Genomic DNA, 19,891 nt, shown 5'->3' on the forward strand with positions numbered 1-19,891 from the left:
GGCCCGCGCGCGGGGCGCCTGAGGGAGCGGCGGCCGTGTCCAGGCAACTCCGTGTCCAGGGAAGCGGCGGGAGCGCCGGGAGCGCGGCCCCTCCGGTGAGACACCCGCACCGGCCCGGCAGGCACCCTCCGGCCTCCAGGAAGCGGCTAGGCTGTCGCCAGCGCAGTTCCGGTGTGTCCGCTCCAGGCAGCTTCCCTCTAGGCGTGTGGGGCCGGCGGGCCGGGAAGCACTTCTTCCCCCTCGCAATACTACGACATAATATTGAAGTGGACTTTCGGTGTGTGGGATGGAAAAAAATCAGCATTTTGGATTTGGAAAAGGGGCCTTTAGGGGAGCTGGAGAAAATGATGTGAATAAATTCCAGTACCTGAAGGGAACCTACAGGAAATATGGGGCAAGACTATTTACAAGGGCATATAGTGACAGGACAAGGGGGAATGGGTTCAAACTAACAGACAGTAGATTTAGATTGGATATTAGGAAGAAAGTCTTTATTGTGAGGGTGGTGAGGGACTGGAACAGGTTGCCCAGAGAAGTTGTGGATGCCCCATTCCTGGAAGTGTCCAAGGCCAGATTGGATGTGGCTCTGAGCAACCTGGTCTAGTGGAAGACGATCCTGCCCGTGGCAGGGGGATTGAAACTGAATGATCTTTAAGGTCCCTTCCCACCCAGACCATTCTGTGGTTCTGTGGTTTGAGCAAAAGAGGTACAGGACTCATGGTTCTCAATTCTTGGTGTGTATAACTTTGTTATTCAAAAAGGGAGCTTTATTTTAATCTATGTGGTGTGCCACGGGACCGTGGTGTGGAAGAGATTTTGAGGGAAAGAAGATTTGTTTTTGGTGTGTTACGAATGAATAGTTGGTCAAAACTTTAAAGTCTTGGCAGTTTGTAAGGTATGAAAAGGTGGCATTGCTTTTATTTCACTTAATGTATTCATGCATTCTAATTGGACTAAATAGAATTAGAATAAAATATGTTTTTCCAGACTTGAAGGTTAAAGTCAGTGGCATGACTGTTGTTACCAAGAAGGATCTACACAAAGCTCTTGAGTTTTGCATGTGATTTGTCTGTTTTGCTCTAGTGAAGTTTTGCCCTAAGTAAGGCAAATAACTGAAATTCCAGATAGCAGGACAGGAGGGAGGTGGTAGTTCCACACAGCCTGTACTGATGGAAATGTAAGGTACCATGGGAATTAACAACTCTTTACTATCAGCCAGCCAGAAACAATTCCATGGTTTTTTAACAGTGCACCATTTCAGCAACTCTGCCCATTGATTTCTCATAGTAGATGCACAGGATGAAGATCTGCTTTATACAGAGGAGAGCTGTATTCAGGGCTAGACTGTTAAAATGATTCTTCAGAGATTCATGCTGTGGTGTGCTGTGAGGATGGGGCAGTAATTTGTGCTCTGTTCACAGATGCTGCCCACTGCCCATGGCTTTCAGGGATGTGAATGCCAGGAGACACATTGGACTCCAGCAACTCTCATCCTTAGCATCCATTGGGAGAACATTCCTGGGGCCAATGAAATCACATAAATTCATTGTGGATGAAAGCACCAACCAGAGCACATTGATTTGTTCTGCTGTTAGACTGATTGAAAGTTTGGATTTGACAAGTGCTGCTGGACAGCTTCTTAATGAAACCATTCAGGCTCAGAACAAGGAGTTTAAGACTGGGATGAGTACCCTGTTGTTCCTGGTTGGAGCGTGGAGCAATGCTGTGGTAGAGTGCCTCCAGCAGAACGTTCCTGTTCCAGCAATAGTGTCTGTGATGTCTGAGGGGTTGAACTCTTGCTGTGAGAGAGTCCAGTGTCTTCAAATACCAATACATGACGTAAAGAAAGAGCTGTGTTCTAGCAGAGTTAGGCTAAAGGCTTTTGAAAGCAAAACTGGCCAAGCTGGACGTGACGGTCTTACAAATCCTTGGAATTTGCTGTGTTTTCAGAGAGATATTTCTGCACCAGAAGAAATAATTCCAATAAATTCTAGTTCCCATCAAGGAGATGATTGTCATTTTAACAAGTGCCTGGTTTCATCTTTGGCTGGCTTTGGTTCAGTGGCTTCTCTTGTCAAAGCAGCGGGTGACAAAAGTTCGTCTGTGTTGTCTGGAAGTGGTGTTACTGCATCCAGCTGTATCGCTGTCACACAGAAGTTAACCCACAGCAGACACTTCAGCACCCTAGGGAAAAGCCATTTTTCAAGTCAGCAAGGTAATTTTCAGGGGTACCTTTCAGGACCATCAGCAGATCCATGTGGATGTTATGGTTTAGGACATTTGGCAATGGCTCTGAGCCACGGAAACCAGACCAGCGTGAAACTGCTACAAAGCATTGCTGCTTATCAGCAAGAGAGAGCAGAATGCAGCGGCTCTTCCCAGATTAACATCACAGAGATTGTGACGTGCTGCGTGCTAGGCCTGCCTGAGAGCTATTCCTGTGTCTCCCCAGGCTTTGTCACATTAGTGTCACCAGAGCAAGCCACAGTCATCAAACACTTTGCAGACAAGCCCCTTCGGATTCTGCTGATGGACGGTGACCTCACGGAGCAGTATCGCCACTTAGGTTTTAACAGACCACAGAATGTAAGGACCATATTGAAGCATCCGAATCCACAGGGAGGCAGAGCAGGAGATGCGTGGCTAAGCAGAATGCTGGATATTCTGATGACCTTTGAAGTAAACCTGGTTTTGGTCAAAGGAAACGTGTGCGAGAACTTCATGGAAAGGTGCATCGGCAGCAGGATATTGGTAATTGGTTGTGTGGCTCGGGATGTGCTGTGTGCCTTTGGGGCGGCCACTGGTGCCCAGGCAGTGACGTACCTGAGCCAGCTGAACGCTTCCTGTGTTGGGAACGGGGCCCGGGCAGAGCTGTGGAAGGCCAGTGACGGGCGCGCGATGGATCTGGGTGAGCTGGTGCCAGCGCGGATCAGCGCGGGAGGCATCCCCCTGCTCACGGCCGTGCTCACCACTGCCCTGCCTTCCAAGGTGCAGCTCCTTGAAGACCAGTTCTGGACTTCGCTGTATCGACTCCATCACGCTCTTAAGGACGGGAAGGTTTTCCCTGGGGGTGGCGCGGTGGAGCTCTTGTGCCTCAGTCACATCCAGGTGCTCGCAGAGCAGCCCGAGCCACTGGGAAATGACAAACCTGTGAGAGAGTTTCCCAGTCCCTGGCTGGCAGAGTATAAATCCATTGTGCTCCAGGCACTGGGAAGTGGCTGGAAGTGGTACCTCTCCGTGGTCCTGTGTAACACTGCAAAGGCCAGGTCAGAGCTGGAAGCGTGTGCTGCAGTGGATCATCACCTCCAGAAAGCGGCAGCCTGTGGGTCTCCTTCAGCTTATATTTTGGAAGAGTTTAAGAGAGGTGGAGTGCTCAGAGGTGGCTCTGATCCCTTCCCTGACCAGGTCACAGATTTAAAAGTTTGTGATAATGTTGCAGCCAAGACAGAGGCGTGGAGGAGAGCTCTGGACCTGGTGCTGCTGGTGCTTCAAACAGACACTGAAATTATCACAGGCCCCACAAGGAACCAGCTCTTGAACTCGCCTGTGTCAGGTGAATTTATGTTTTTATAGGACTTTTCAGGATTTTTAAGTCCATGAGTCAGTGGGAGAAGCCCGGGTGCAACTACTTGTCTTTATAAAGCAAACAGTGAGATGTGATTGTGACTTTAGAATGTAACAGCAGAAGTCAGAATGAGAGACAGCCACAAGGTAATTTCTTACTTCTAGAAATGGGAAACTAAATAACAAACAAAAATCTCTTGTGGGCTTACCTCTAAGCCCAGCCGTGCATTTCTAGCTAATGGTATTGCCTGTACGGATGTCTCCTAATGTCTTCTAAAGAAAGGTAGAGATCTCTTACATAACATGGCTGTACTTGTGTTACATGAAAGAATATAGTGTAATTATTTCTAAATTAATACCTTTTTCCTAATTTCTCTGCACTGCAAATGTAAGAGTTAAACTTGAAATAACGTGAATGTTACATTTTATACTGAGAGATTGTATGAATCGACTCTATTTTTGCATATTTATGTGCTCCATATATCTCCTGTTTCCCAGTATATACCCTCTGGAATTTCTCTGGTTTTGACCAGTCCAGGCTGAATCCTCCTTTTGGTATTACAGACTGGATGCATCTCTACACAGAATTTTCTTTTAAATTGCCAACTGGATTTGTAGATTATTTCCATGGGGTCTTTCAGCTATCCTTGCAGAGAGGAAAATGTTGCTGTAAGTTTTAGGTGTTGGCTAACAACTGGAAATGAATCTATCCTGGTGATTGAGGCAAGGCATTTTTGCTGTGTTACAGCACTGACAGTTTGAAAGCTGGGCACTGGAGAACTGGCACTTCATTGCAAGAGAGAGGTGTGTAACTATGGAGATATTTTTTTCTGAACTTGGCATTCTGAGTCACCTTGAAAGTGAAATGTCTCACCAGTCTGGTGAAAATAGAATGGAAAACGAATGGAAATGGTGATGCTAAGGAGGTTCCTTGACTTCAAGAAGTTTCTCATTAAAATGCTCATGGCTGGCAGCACAGATAATGAAATTCATACACAAATAAGGTTGAGATCCTTATGGGGGTGTCTGTGCGTGTATTAAAGTCGTGTTACGTTTCTGACCTGAAACGAAACATTTTGGTTTGCTATCAGACCCCAGCATTCAGTGGATTTTGGCAAAATCTCATCAGTACTACAGGGGTTTATAATTTTAATTTGGAACAGTAGTTCCTAACAGCATAAGGGTCTTGTTATATTAAAGTTCTGATCATCCTGAAGTTACGTGTTCATTATTAATCAGTTGGCAAATTGATGTGTAGCTGCTTGGCCACATTCTTGGTGTACCAAGATGTGGGAGAGAAAGAGACTGGTAGATCAAAAAAGGCAAAAGGAGCTGGGGGCTGTTAAGTGAGAATTAAATGGAAACACAACATATAAATAAACAAACTCTGCTGCTCTGCAAGGGTTTGCAACTCATGTTTGGCTTCACACTGTTTTTCTTGATCCTCCTGTGCTGAACATTGCATAACCCCTGTTCCCAGGAAAAGATCTACTTGCACTTTATTTGAATAATAGAGTGAAATGTGTTATGGAAAATCTGTGGACATGAATTGTATTGAGGTGGTCCAACATCTATTTATGGGCTCTTAGACACTGGGAGCTGACGCACCAAATGTTGAGAAAGTCCAAAATGACGTAATTTTTCCAATCAGGCTTTTAAAAAGCACATAATGATATATTTAAATGTGATGCCAAAACCAGGACAAGAGGTTTTCTAAAAAGCTGTCGGATGTTACATTTTGATTAATTAACGCTTGTTTTTCTACAGTGAAATGGAACATTTTATGAACTAGGTAGATCCTGTATCCTGGGTTACTTAAAATTGTCTCTTCGGTATGCACAGAAGATTAACATGCATGCTCTCCTCAAGACATCCTCTCCTCCAATTTGGAATACAACATACTGGTGTGGCTCCCTCAGCCTCACATCTCTTAAAGCTCTCTGCACCATGGAATGGAGATCCTGTGCCTGTCTGCCATGGCGCCCAGCACAGGGAATGATTTCAACATCTGCCACGGGCGATTTCAGCTCCTGCCAGGCAGAGGCTTCTCCTCTGGACACAAAGGCTGTTTGTGTAGAGTATGGTGTGATGGGAGAGCTAAGCTTTTACATGTGATGTGCTTGGGAAATTGGGAGATGGCAGAGATTTCAGGGAGTTGGCACATCTCGCTCCCTGCTGGAACCAAGTCCCAGTCAGGTGCCTCGTTTCTCCCTTGCGTCCCAGTATCATCATTCCCAGCTCACTCCACCTTCTGTTTAGGGCTGATTGCCTTGTATTTCATATTTCTCTTTATAAAGCAAATTTTTAGGCCTCTGCTCCTTGAGGATTTCCTGAAACGTGGCACAGATCTTAATCATAGCAACCAGACCCTTGTCCCAAGCTGGGCCAGCCTGGAGGGCAGAGCCACCTGCAAGTTCTGGCCCTGTATGGGATATAGACCAGTGATCAGTGGCTGTCAAGAGGCACCCGAGAGTTTGCCTGCTACCAGGTGTGCTAAAAATGTGAGCTCGGAAATGTAGGAGACTGTGTGTACCTACAAGGGTCTCCAGGCAGGAAAAGGAGTGACTGTGGGAGGGTGGGGCTGAGGAGAAAACATCCATACTGTTTGTTTGCACTGAACTCCTTTAGCTATCCCAAACCAGGGCTGCTGGAGAGACTGGGAGAACATTTTCCTTTTTATTTTTTTAGAGGAGAGAGTTGGAGAGGGGAAGTGAATCTAGGAGAAAAGTTACGGAGAGGCAAGAGATTTTCAGCTCTGCTCACAAGGACAAGGCAACTGGCAGGCCTGAGTCATCCCATCAGTCACAGTGCCAGCAGAAAATCATTCTTGCAGTATCAAGAACTGACCTTCCTCCGTGCAAAGCAGGTTGGCTTCCCATAACCAACTCAGGCAGGGCATCTGCAGGAGCTGAACCAACATCACCAGGTATCAAGTAAATGAAATGTCTTGTTACTGATTTTTTTTTAAATCTTTCTGTGTGTAAACTCTATAAAACTCCTGTGCAAAGTCCGTGTTACGTGACAGTGCCTTACTGAAATGGGACTGAGCTGCTGCTTCAAGGAAGGGCTTGCTGTTCTGGAACCTGCTGAGTTGCCAGGACTGCTGCGAACAACAGGCACTTCTGGGAGTAACAGAGGCTCACTACAAGCCTTACAATTTGTTTTACCCAGTTTTATCCCTCTCTCTGTAGATCGGCAATCCTTTCGAGATAATTCCACACCAGTACAGTCAGAGCAGTTTGTATGACATCATCTGGAAAAAAATCAAAAAATCGCAGATTAATTCTGCCACTTGCCACCAGCATTGTTGCATTAATTAACCATTTATTGCAAAGTTGCACGACCAAGACCTTTCTTTTCTAACCAAGCATGAATAGATCTGCAGTCTTAAAGGGCTTTTTCTTTATAGATAATGTTGCTCCAAGAACTAATGTCCCCAGGGATGATTCCAGCACAGGTGACAGGAGAGTGAGAATAGCTGAGGTGTATGCACAAACCAGAGACTGGGCTTGATCCTGAATAGGGGGAGGAAGAAAAGCACACACCCCTCTATTTGTTTTGGCTTCCTACCTGTTTATTCTGCCAGTAATACCCGTTTCTGTAGACTTTTGAGGAGTACCCACAGTGGTGTCTTTGGCTGATTTCAGTGCTGGTTTGCTGTGAGTACTGGGATTCAGTTTGTTGCATTATGTCCCTGAAAACTTTGTAGGGACAAGGGCAGTTTGGGTCAGAGATGCAGAATGGAGGGAAAGCGTAGTTGCCCAACTTCTCCTTCCACATCAGGCACCAGATGACCCCTGGGGAGTAGCTTCCTGTCACATTTAATCCAAGCCTGAGTTTCCCAGCACCATCCCAGCAGCCATGTGTTCCCATGGTGAGACATGTTTGGGAGGAATCTTTTTCAGAGGGGTGGAAAGAAAGGCTGGGCCATGATCATGCACAGATGGTGAAAGAGCTCATGAGAAGGGGGAGAAAGCAAGGGCTGTATTTGGTTTCCCTGCCTAGCAGAGATTCAAAACAAAAAAGTTCAAAAGGAATTCTTTCCTTGGGGACCAAGTGCTACTCCAAACAATAGGATTATTTTTTCATTATTGTAGGAGTAGTAAAGATGGCATGCAGTTTTTGTTTAGAAGTAATGGGAATACTGACCCCTGACTGTGTTTTATTCCAGCTGAAATCAGTAGAATGGGGTTTAGTGCTATTCACAACTTTTGTCCAGTGTGTTGTGAGACCAAATATTTAACCAGCATTGCAGATTTGGAGAGATGACTGAAAATAACACAGTTGGTGAACTTATTTATTTCCAAGGTGTAATTTGAGTCACTGCTTTCACTGACTAAACTTAAAAACAAAACAAAACCGAACAACAGAAACGTTCTATTTGTTAGGACTGGAGAGCCCGAATAACCGCAGAGGATTTGTATAAAATAAATTTTATTTATAAATGTACATATATACACACATTCTGGAGCAGAACAGTTTCTCAATCAGCAACATTATAGAGTAGTCATACAACTCTGATCTGATTCACCTCCTGTTTATGTCTTCTTTGGGGTATTAATTCCTGCATTCCATCTGCTGCTCCCTGCATTTGCAACTCTGCCTGTGAGTCATAGCTCCAGGATACCAGTTTTAGAGCACGATTCCACATGTGTAATTCCCTATCAGTATAGTGTTTTTGCTTCCCTACAGTGATGAAAATTAACGGGTACACCTGCAGCAATACAGATATGTTGATTAGATCAGTTTAATTAACTGGCAAAGTCCTGCTAATACAACATTATTCCAGTTCCCTGAGTATTCTTTGCTCAAGGTAAGGGGCAGTCAGTGCTCAGCACTTCCCTTGGTTTCTGTGAGCACTGTTTAAATAACCATCTCAATCATCCCATCCAAGTTCTGGTGCCTTCTGGAGCTGTTTAGCTGGGACAGAGTTGCTGATGGCTGCCAGAAGCCTGGAAACTCAGATGTCATTGGCAGTAAGAGAGCTTTACTGGAACTGAAGCCCAAATCTCTCTTTGTTTATCTGAAGTACCAGGCAGTTAGCTTGAAAAAATGGTAATTTATTGTGACCCTGGCTGTGCAATTATTCAGGCTTGTAATTGACATCTCAAACACAAAAGCAGTGCTGTAAATAAGCTCTGCTCTTGTATTTGAGAATTGCCAAACGTCAGATCAGTATTTGCTGCACACGGAGTTACTGTGGCTAATTTGGGAACTGCTCTCAGGTCTCAGCTCCAGTGCTGGATACTCGGGACTGTTTCCCAGCAGAGCTTGAGGAGGACCTCCAGCCTCCCAGATTCCTCTAACAACCATTCATAAGGCCAGTGAAATGGTGGAAGAAGAGAGAAATTTCAAGGCCAGGAGAAGCTGGATGAAATCCAGGGTCTCTTATTTGCTCACATCTCATTATTAAACAGACTTCCTATTATTAAAGTGCTGAAGAAAGGTCTTCCAAAAATACAGGAGCTAATTTAAAAGACTTTTTCCTGTGCCAAGAGGTGCTGTTTGAATTAACTGTGTTTGTTCACTTTGAATGGGCATTCCCTGATGCTTTTGCTGATGTGCATGTGTGACAAGATGTCATTTTCCTGATAGGTTATTCTCAGGAGACTGGAGGGGAAGGGGAAATGACACCTTGGTCCTGAATTAATACAGGGACCAATCCCTTTCTCATTAAAAACATCAGTGAAGTTTTCATGGCTTTGGGGAGTTGGTCTCTAAGAAACAGAATTTTGCAAAACTGTGGTCGTCCTTCCTCCCTCTTCTGAATACTGGCAAAGGGTGACTTTTGGATATTTCTTGGTGGCAAGAAATGTAAAATTGAAGACTGCAGATGATGAGGAGTGGCTTCATTAAAAGCCACTCTGTTTTCAGATGAACCTCTAATAAGCTCTGGTAGCAATGACCACTGGTTAAGGATGACATGGAAAACATTTCCTTCAGAGATGCAATGGGTTGAGCTGTGCCTTCCACAGAAGAATTTGATGAGGATTAGAAGCCCAGCATCCCTAGGCTAAGGGATGCCTCCTGCAGGGAATGTCACTTAGGAAGAACAGTCAGGAAACAGGTCTGTCAATCGGTTTCTTATTTTAAAACTGCAAACTCTATGGAGAAGAAACTCCTTATTCATATGGTACGTAACAAAATGAGGCCTTGGATAATGAGCAGGAGTCAGAATTACTGTAGTAATGAATGAATGTTTGATGTCATCAAAGATTTGGCTTCTTCACCTTGAAAGACATTTCCTTGATTTGCAAACCTGATGAACCTGATGGAATTTGTCTAAAAGCCTTCTACATTACTTGGCCATACACAATTCCCACAAGTCTGAACTCCATAAGGATAATATCAGAGTAGCTCTTGGAGAGTAATAGTAAACTTTGACAATGAACACAGTAGCTCTTTTTTGGAATGAGGGTGAAAATTAAACCACAGCAGTTAAAATGTGCCAAGCAGAGCTCTGAGTAGTCCTACAACGCACAGTGCAAACTCAGTGGAGCAGAATGGTTCCTCTGCATCCGAACAGGCATGTTGGCAGAATGGAAGGAATGTTGTCCTTTCAAATGCCTGGGAAATGAAGTGAGACCACAGTGTACGTGTGAGGGGTTGGAGTTTCACTAATTCTTTTTAACATCTCTTTGAAAGAATTCCCCACAGTCTGCAGTCATTTCTTTTACATTCAATCTCTTTATTTATGGCTTTAATACTAATCTTCAGTGTTGGATCTCTGTCTGTCTGTCTTGGTCTGACAAAAATGTTGGGAGTTGTCTCTTGTCATGTTTCCTGTATCACTGATGCAGTGCTGGGTCAGGCAGATTTGTAGCAATGTTTTTAATATTGCAAGCAAAAGATGAACAGACTTTATTGCTGCAGGTTTGAGGAAAATCCTTCTTTCTCCTCTTTGGTTTAGTTGGGGTTGTTTTGGTTGTTTGTTTTTTTTTTTTTTTTTAAGTGGAAACTTAATTTGCTTTTTTAGAATTGTGCTTTCATCTGTGTCTGCCTCTTCCCCTGCTCTGTTTGCTCTTGAGTCCCCAAAATTAGCAAGAGTAATGTTCTAGTTTGCAGTGCAGTAGGAAAGAATAGCTTGACTTTCTAAAATGTAATAAACAGTGCTAGACCTGGAACAAGTACAAAACCTTCAGACAAGGTGAAAGCCCCCAGAAGAATACCTCTATTCAAAATGTCTGTGGATGTCTGCAAATACTGCCAGCAGCTTAAGTCTTGTCCTTTTCCTTTCCAAACATGTGTATTAGGTTTGCCTTTAAAAATACATACTGTATCCCTGAACTCTTCCACGCTCCTAGTCAAAGAAGGTAGTATTTCCTTTAGACCAGCTGATTCATACATAAAATAAAAGCTGTGAGACATTATTTTGGTCTTGGTTGTTTCCCTCTTGTGATATTGGATGGAAAACATTCTCTTTGAAATACGCAAGTGTTAAAACCAGCAATCATCTCTAGGTGTTGAGGGTTACCTGGCTCAACATCTCAGGAATTCCACCAGGCTCAAATCCAGTTGCACCTGATCCGCTCCAGCTCTATTTAAAATGTCCCTTATCCTCCGGGACCTGTCTGTGCTATACAGCAAATGCTACAAATCTGTACACTGCACTTCATTTCTTCCTTGTGTTTTGGTTTTGAATGGAACTAACTATGATCTTCCCTCCTCTTGGTTTTTTTACAACAAAATATCTGATCTGCAGACAGGACAAAAAGGTTTTATTTTGTGTATGAAGCTCAGCTACAGACTTACCTTTCTATTAAGTTAAATTAGTGAAGGTAAAGCCCTTACATCACACAACCTCTTCTGTACCTATGTCTCTAAATGCACATGAAATGACTTAGAATAATATACTTAGCAGATCAGGGTAATTTATTCCTTAAATATGAGCTTTGTCATTATTTTGGGGTCAAATATGATGGAGTGAGAGACTGTCTGTTGTTTAATGTGTCATCTGTTCCACCTGGGTGACACCCATCTGTTTGAGTGTCCCAAGCAGAGGCTAATTTTGTAGCTGTGCTGTTGCCAGCAGCCTGAGAAAGATTCTTTGTGGCATTTATTTACTCCTTTTTATTTGCTGTAAAATCACTGCTGATTACAGCCTGAGTTTCTCTTTGTGGTCAGATGAGAGCAACAGCGAAAATTCCACTGAAATTTAACTTACTGGGAAGGAGCCATAAGTGGTCTAGGATTTATTCTTGGATTATTTTGTCATGTCACCATCTTTTATTAGCTGATAATTTCCTGTTCATCGATGACAGGACAGTCACACAGCATATCCTCTGCAGTGGAGGTTGTCCCTACATGAGTAGCTTTTTGTATTTAAAGTCTAGGCAAGAGAGAATTCTTCCTAGGCATAAAAAAATGTGCATGGAAGGAAGGGATTAATATTAAGCTGATGGCCTCGTCATCTGATTTGGCCTCTTAAATCCTTCTGGAAGTGCCAGGTCCAGAAATTCCCCCAATTAATTTTCTTACAATCCCCTCTGTATTCTGCTTCTAACGAAGTCCTGTGAGAATGACTGTAACAGATGAGAAAATTAACTGAGATTTGAATCACATTTGAAATTGGCAGGAAGGTGAGGGGCTTAAAGCCAAGCTCCACAACATCCTCAAATACGGAATATTTGGGATCAAAAACCCTGTGTTTGCTTCTGAGGAGAACTAGGGCCACTTGTGATTTGCTGCAATCAATCAAGACTTTGCAGTCCCATCAAAGAAATGTCACTGGGAATGAAGTGCATGGAAAGGAGAGTCACCCTGGAGGCTTGCCTGGGGGACAGCACCAACAGTGGCTGGGACCCCCTTCCTGGAGTTATCTGGAGTGTGGAAAAGCCAGGGTGCAGAATATAATTTTTTTGTCCATTTTTTGTTGCTGTTGTGTTGTTTGAGTTTTTTTAATAAGTTAATTGGGGCTACAGTTAATTGATAATTGGGATACCAGGGAGAACTGTGTGAGCTGGTCAGATATAATTTTGAAGGCATTAATTACATATTGCCAATATTTCAAACCATAATTGGAGATCAATGTTATAGGTATGTTGCAGCCTTTGAAGTAATCTGAAGCAGCTCAAAATTTCACAAGAAATTTTGGAGACAAGTAACCACTTGAAGCCTAAAACTGTTCTACTGTCATTATTGCTCTTTGTTTTAATTTTTAAATCTTGCAATTAGTGTTCTTAAAAAATAATAAATAAAGCAAAAGGCAAATACAGACCATCTGTGAAACAGAAATTGTTAAAAGCTGCATCCACGGGGATCTCTGGGAAGAGTGCCACAACACAACTGAGCATTCAGTCAGCATGATATAATTACAAATTAAGCATCTCTAAAACAAATTCCAAATTGAAAATAAAAATCCATTCTGCTTATTTCTTTGTGGTAGAGGACCCCACTTTTAGAAATTACCATCTATTGTCCTGCAAACTGCAGGGTCTGTGGGGTCTGCATGCCCTCCACAGTTTCTTGGAGGGGACACCTCATGGGGCACTGCTCAAATCCGTCCTTCAGTCAAGAGACCGAGTGTGGGAGGACTTTGAGCAAGTCGGGAGCTCGCTGTGTTTTTTAGAGCTCTGGCATAACAGCAGGTAGTGCTGTTCTGTACGGATGGCGTGTAGAAATGTGCCTCTTGTTCCAGGAAATGCCTTATTCAGTTCATGTCAACTGCATTCATTTAAATAACGGGCCCCCGGCGATGAGATGTTGAGACAGAATCTTTTTACACTTGAACCAGAACACAGTCTCCAGTGCTCTCTCATTTCTTGACTTTATCTAAAGGAACATTTTGCTGGCTTAAGCCAGGCTGGATCTGATGGCTCTTGGGACATGCTTGAGGTAAAAGTGCTTTCAGCAAAGTCATCTAAGTATTTGTAATAACAACTTATGTTATTGTTTACTGCTGTATTTCCAAGAGGAACAAATGGAAACTTTAGTACTTGAAAAAGAAAAGCCAGAAAAAGAATTCTGTAAATAAATGAAATGGATGATGACACAATATTTAAGATTATTGCTGAACAGTTTTGTCATTTAAACCAGACTGGTTTTTTCTAGACACGTCCTGCCTTTCACAGAAGAACGTTACCCTCAGTTGTAGAGGTTAGATCCATATGTTAAATAGATCTGTCCTCTCCATGAAAACCAGAAGTATTCCTAAGAACTGAAGATGACTGTAATAAAACAAAAATCTCCAGAATAAAATGTCTCCATGAAAATCAGATTAATCCTGAGACTGAATAAAGAAATTAGTTTCTCATGGAGGTTCAAAGTAGCTGCAATAAAATGGTTTGACCAGTCAGGCACAAAATAGTACACCAAACATGACACAGTTTTTGGAACCTTCCTAATTTAAAACAAAAGGAAAATCCTCTACCTCATATATGGAATTCTAAATAAATAATCCGTTATTAAGATGTTTTGAATAGAAACTGAATTTTCTGCTTTGAAGAGGGGCATAAACCAATGGCTTTTAAGGGAAGGCTCATCAGAGTTTCCTTGGGGTATTTAAAACCAATGAGGATGTCCTTGGTAAACACAAAAATGTAAAAATTCAAGCTTTTGTGCTTGTTGTTTTGTTTTTACCTTATGACATTGTTGTAGAAATAGAAACCATGTATTTAATTGTGAATTTCTTTACTTGGTTTTGGAACTTCAACCTTAAATTTTTCAATACCTCTGAAGGGAGATGATTTAATATCAGAATTCTGTTTGATGTGCATTGTAAGCTTTACTCTGGTCTCACAAGCTCTTGTTTCTGATTGCAATCAGCACCAGTGTATTTCTTTACTAGAAAGGTTGTCTGGGGAAATAATTGCTATTATTTATATTAAGTCTGTTCGTCTCTATATTTCCACTTCTCCTCCGTTCCCTCGTGTCCTAGGTGTGTTAAATCAGGAAGTCTCAGCACTGCTGTTATCTGATCGGTGCTTCCTGGCTTTCCACCATCTGAGAAACTATTCCCTGGACAAAATGCTTTCTGGAATAAGCCTTCTGTGCCTCATGGGATAAAGATCAGCAGCAGCAGCCCAGAGCTGTTATGCTTAGTCAACTTAGAATGACAGCTGCCATTAATAACAATTAGAGCTCATTAAAACCAAGTCCATTGGGGTTCTTATGAAGTGAATACCTTCTTGTTCACTGGTTATTTAAGTGATGTACAGACTGTCAAGCAGACAACAACAGCACTGACTGGAGAGACACTATGAATCCAGCTGACTTCCCCCACTTTCAATCCTCCAGAGACTGCTGACAAAATAATTGAGATTCTTCCCTTTCCAGTGAATAAGAAATGCTGAGTAAAAGGATATTACATAAATTGGCTGACATTTGGAGTGGACCAGCTAATTCTCATTGCCTCGTGTGTGGTGGCTGTGTGTGTATGTGCACATGTGCCTGGTGTTGTCAATGAGCTCCCTGCCCACTCCCCTCTGCTCCCAGCAGCCTGCTGGGAGGCTGAATTTTGGGAGTTACGTAAGAGACAGTCTAGGAAAACATCCCAGCCATTTGGAATTTACCCTCAGCACTAACCTCTTTCCTCCATTGTGTCATGCACTTTAAAAAATTATTTTTTGTTAAGTGGCGTGATGGGGATGTGTCTCATCTGAAAAAATGAGGTCTGTCTGTTGTGGGGAGGGAGTTGGATGTACCAAAATTGACTTTTGCTTGCTTCTGCTATCCATGGGCTGTGGCTGCAGTCCCTGGAGTCAAAAATCTCTCCTTTCTCTAACAGCTGGGAGTTAAAGATTACCAAGGGCAGTTGTGCAGTAAAGGGAGATAAAAATGAGCTGTTAGGGATGTATCTTTACCCTGCTGGCAGCTGCTTCCTGGGAAAGGGCTAGCAGCAGGTACTGTGTCTACAAACACTTCTGACAAATTATTTCCCTTAAAAAGTAACAAAAAGTAATGTTGTGAGATTATACTTTATGGCCAGTGAAGATGGGGTCACCCCTAGTTTGAATAGATCGGTGTGAAAATAATAAAACAATAAAATTGCAGTGAAAGTGCATTTCACCAGGAACATCACTTGTTGCTATGTGTAACCCTCCTCTGAGCTGTGCTCATTCTGAATGCTGCTTCATATTCCTGCAAATTTGTACAGAGTTTTATCCAATAAGTTTTGGTTGGCCTGTCTTATAACACCAGAAGAACACTCCAGTAAATTTTTCTTATACTACTTTGGAACCGTGTTACTTTATTACATGTGATTTTTCTCTTGTGGCCTAGAAGCTTAATCCTGATTCCGCTCAAGTTTAAGGCAAAGATCTTAGTAATATTTGTGTTTTCTTTTAAAAGTGGTTGGGATCAGACCTCTAGCCCCTGCCTCTGCTTTGTAGTGTACTGAAGATACTGGTTTTAAAAGTGGGGAATTTCTTAAACATTCTGATTTCGATCTTTTGGAGGTTGAAATACCTGAGAGTTCAGCTCCATACAACAGAGCAGGAATTACAGCTAAACCCCTCCCAGTACCGCTGCTTTTCATATGCTAAAATCAAATTCAGACAGGAGGTAAGCAAATGCAACTCCTTTGTTTACACTCATTTGTACCACATCTGAATTCTGGCCAGTTCCATCCAGTCTCCTAAGCTAATTGCATACAGTATGTTCCAGTCTTCTCACCCCATTGCTTACAGCACGATTTGCCTTTCTTGCATGTAACCATCCTGGAAAAAAGACTCGTGTCTGAGAGGTAATGTAATTGTGTTTTCAGTTATCCCCTGTGGGAGTAATCCAAACATCATAATATAAGCTAACCTCTGTTTTAAAGATGGTACACAAAGCTCATGTAAAGAATCTGAAATAAGAATAGAGACTATTCAGTGCTGATTTATTTTGTATGTGAGTGGAAGAACAAAGGTGACTGCTTCACTCCTAACAACCAACCTATTCACGTCTGTAGTCCCCTAACACAGAATATAGCAACACACATGCTGCAGCTTTTTTCCTAGGCCACTAGGAATTTGGTGGTGTGTCTTGGGCATGTGGCAGCCTAAAAGCATTTGTTCACCCCTTCATAATTTTCAGGGGCCTCCTTTCCTTCCTCTTTGCAGAAAAAGTACTTCCATCTGTTAAGTACAGTTGCGTAAAAAAAAAAAAAGCTGAATAAAGTTACAAATGATGGTTTTTACTTTTTTTTTTTTTACACAAATCACTTCATCATTATTTTTGTCACATTTTTACTCTGTTGTCCTTACTGCACGTCCTAGACCCAGGCAGTTTCACATATGTGATGCATGGAGCCAGGACTTCTAGTGAGAGCTGGCTGGGAACTCAAATGTCTTAAAAACAATGGCTGCCATCAACAGTTCAAAGAGTCCAATAGATTTTTAAGGGATTTGGATTGAGGCCTGAACTGACTTCAGAGTGCCGAGATGCTTTATTGGTGCTTAATTTGGAGAGCATGGCAGATGTCTGGGAATCAACTGTTTGAAATGGCAGGCAACATAGGGAAACCCTAAAATATTAATTTCTCTAGAAGCTTATGCTTAGGGCATTGAAGGTGAGAGTGTAATGAAGAATGACAGAAAAGGTTTGTCATCAAGCTAACAACTCCAGTGACATGAGTTTAATTGTAATCATCCCCTAAACTTGAAAAAGGTTTTAAACAGAGCTCCCAAATACGTCCAGTTGCCTCCTGAAACACTAATTGTGTGTGTCTGGCAGTTGTGTGGCACTGGCCAGACTGCATTAAACACGGAATCAAGTTGGTTCAAAACAACAGTTGAACTAATTGTTTAATAAAATCACAGATTTCGTTAGATGATTAACCTAACTTTATATTTGTTATAGGCTCTGGAGAAAACTTGCGTTGGCAATAACTCATTCCTTGTATTGTACTTGCTACTTCTTCCTGCTCTCCTGCCCTGAGCTCCTGAATTTTTGCTGTGATATTTATAACTGTCTCATCTATTTGCCTTTATGGAGCATGGAGACTTCTAGAAACCAGACAAGAGTACACAATATGGATGGAGAAAGGCTGGAAAGGGATTGGCTCTAGTGCTTATGGAAAAACCCCAAAAAACATCATAAGGAAAGGCTCTTTTTTGTCCTTCCTAAGTAAAATCTTTGGGCTGTACTCAGGTTGCACTCAGGTTCACCTTCTCCTTCAGAATATCTGAAACTTTTGTTTGCTAAAGATCACAGTTCTCTGCTGCTCCATTCTGTTCTCCATTCCACAGCCACAGCTGGGAAAAGTATTTATTCTCATCCATGTCTCTGTGGTGAAACTGGCCACTGGGAAAAAAACCAGCATTCCATAAAAATAACTCTGCTCAATAATAAATCTGTGCATGAGGTCATATTCTTAACCTGAAAATAAATAGCTAAATATTAAGAAAAAAAAAAAAGGTCCAAGAAAGCAGCAAGCAGTTTATAAGGAAGAAAGGAGAACCACAGTTCAGCAACTAATGAACTAAGGATGCCTTATGGGCTACTTGGTATGCTGTGAGAAGGAGATTGGAATAAATAATTGGCCTTGAAAGTCATCTCTACAAATATCCTCAATAAAAATGAAGTAGTTGGCATGGCACTGGTGTCACCTTACAGTGTCTGTGATGGTGGGGTTGTGACAGGAGACCTGTTAGTGAAAATTACAGGAATTGTTCAGGATGAGATGAACTCATTTGATGGAGGGCTGTAAAGGCCCTTGTATACTTTTCTTGGGAAAACACAAGTGCTGTAGGTAAAAATATTTCAGTACCTTCATTTGATTGTTATCTGTGTGCGCTAAAAATACCATCTGGAAATGGCTGCCAGAGAAGTCAGTGAGCGGTGCTATTTGAAGGGTGTGAGTAAAAAGTAATGTTACCATAAATTCCAACCAAGTAGGTGAGGTAGCCTGGGGATATATCTTGTGCGCATCCTGTTCTTCCTTCCATACTCTGCATGGGGATTGATATCCCTGCTAACTGTGCATCCAGCCTTTCCCTTGGCATGGTGTCCCCACCACCCCTGCTTTGAGTAACAGATCATGGTAGCTTCAGGGAGGCCAGGGAAGACAATGGGAAGTAAAAACTTTAAAGGAATGCTTCATCACTCTCTCCTTGCTGTCTTCAAATCATCCCAGAGCAAATGTTTTTTTACATCAGTAAAAACAAGGAAGGATGTTGGCTCTGAACTGTTCAAGTGCTACTTAATACGAGCACAGCTTGGCTAGCAAAGCCTGCTCCATGGGCCTGCCTTGGCAGCACCCTCCTGGCTGTGTGTGGACACCCAGGGAGCTGCTGCAGGAGCTGAGCCCCAGGAGCCAGGCTCTGGCAGGCTGCAGCTCTCCCAGGATCCCATCCCCCTGGCACAGCCCCACACGCGTGGCTGCTGTGCGCTCCCAGGAGCTGACAGATGTGACAGATGACATTGTGCTCGCTGCAGGCCCACACAGCTGGGCTGAGTGACTAACCCTGGCTGTTCACCCACACACTGATGTCAGGACAGCAGCCAATAGCTCAGAGTGACTCTCCTTGTCTCTGTGTGCACGTCAGCCACAACAGTGGCAAACCCAACAATGGGCAAGGAAGGAATCAAAGCAAAACCCAGCTTCAGACTAGGAGCAACTGATGTAAAATGGGATGTGTAACTCCCATTTCCAGTGAAAGGAATCATCGATATTAGCTCGGCCGTTTTATAATAAATGAATCATTAGATGACAAAGCCCATAAATTGATTCATAAACAGCTGTCCTGTTAATATGAAAACACTGAGACCAATCTGTCTGAAGAGCTGCAATTCAATTGTGAATGGAAATAACAGCTAAAATCCAGCATTCATCTTGGCCAGGATGAATTTTACAAAATAAACTTCTGAGCGCATTTCTGAGTTCTATCCATCCTTGCATGTATAATACGTGTATGCAAGCATATGCACTAAAAACGCTGTCTGGCCACCTGGATTTCATTCATTAATATCATTAATTGCAATGAATTTGACTTGGTCTTTGAGGGAAAGACTTCTATCATGGTTTGCTTGCTGAGTTTTTTGTTGTTTTTCCAAGGTACTTGTTGGCTGTGGTGCAGTGACTCAAGGTGTGCGATTAGTCAGAGTAAGAGCCCTCAATACTTATGGCAATGAAGTTTGCCACATATATTTTTGTTATTTTTCCCTGCAGTGAAGCACTCCTAGATGATGTATGGTTTGGGATTGGTTGCACTTGCTGAGGTAATTGATGCCATGGTACCTACTTTGAAGAAGAATGAAGAGTTTTGTAACTTGAGTTTTGTGGTAGGCAGGTGATGGGCAGTCTGATGGGATTCAGGGAGACTGCCACCCTGCCAAGGAGTGAAATGGGGAGCTGGGAAACTACCATGAGGAGGGAAAGTGCTAGGGGAAAGGAAAATGAAGG

The 19,891-nt window shown here is 42.7% G+C and overlaps 1 protein-coding gene across 2 annotated transcripts; it reads left to right on the forward strand.

The window, feature by feature from the left end:
• The first annotated feature begins 7 nt into the window (after positions 1-7).
• On the forward strand, positions 8-15,733 carry BBS12 (Bardet-Biedl syndrome 12). 2 transcript variants are annotated; one of them, XR_005601732.1, is made up of 4 exons: positions 8-95; positions 1,422-3,553; positions 6,253-6,490; positions 14,441-15,733. XR_005601732.1 is itself a non-coding variant. In XM_039550767.1 (3 exons), exons 2-3 carry the CDS (start codon positions 1,438-1,440, stop codon positions 6,276-6,278), a joined length of 2,142 nt encoding a protein of 713 aa, XP_039406701.1. In that variant the 5' UTR covers positions 8-95; positions 1,422-1,437; the 3' UTR covers positions 6,279-15,733. The 2 variants fall into 2 exon arrangements, 1 of the variants encoding a protein (XP_039406701.1); XM_039550767.1 differs by having other exon boundaries at positions 6,253-15,733.
• The last annotated feature ends 4,158 nt before the right edge of the window (positions 15,734-19,891 follow it).

Source organism: Corvus cornix, chromosome 4 (assembly GCF_000738735.6).
Source record: "Corvus cornix cornix isolate S_Up_H32 chromosome 4, ASM73873v5, whole genome shotgun sequence".
NCBI lineage: Eukaryota > Metazoa > Chordata > Aves > Passeriformes > Corvidae > Corvus > Corvus cornix.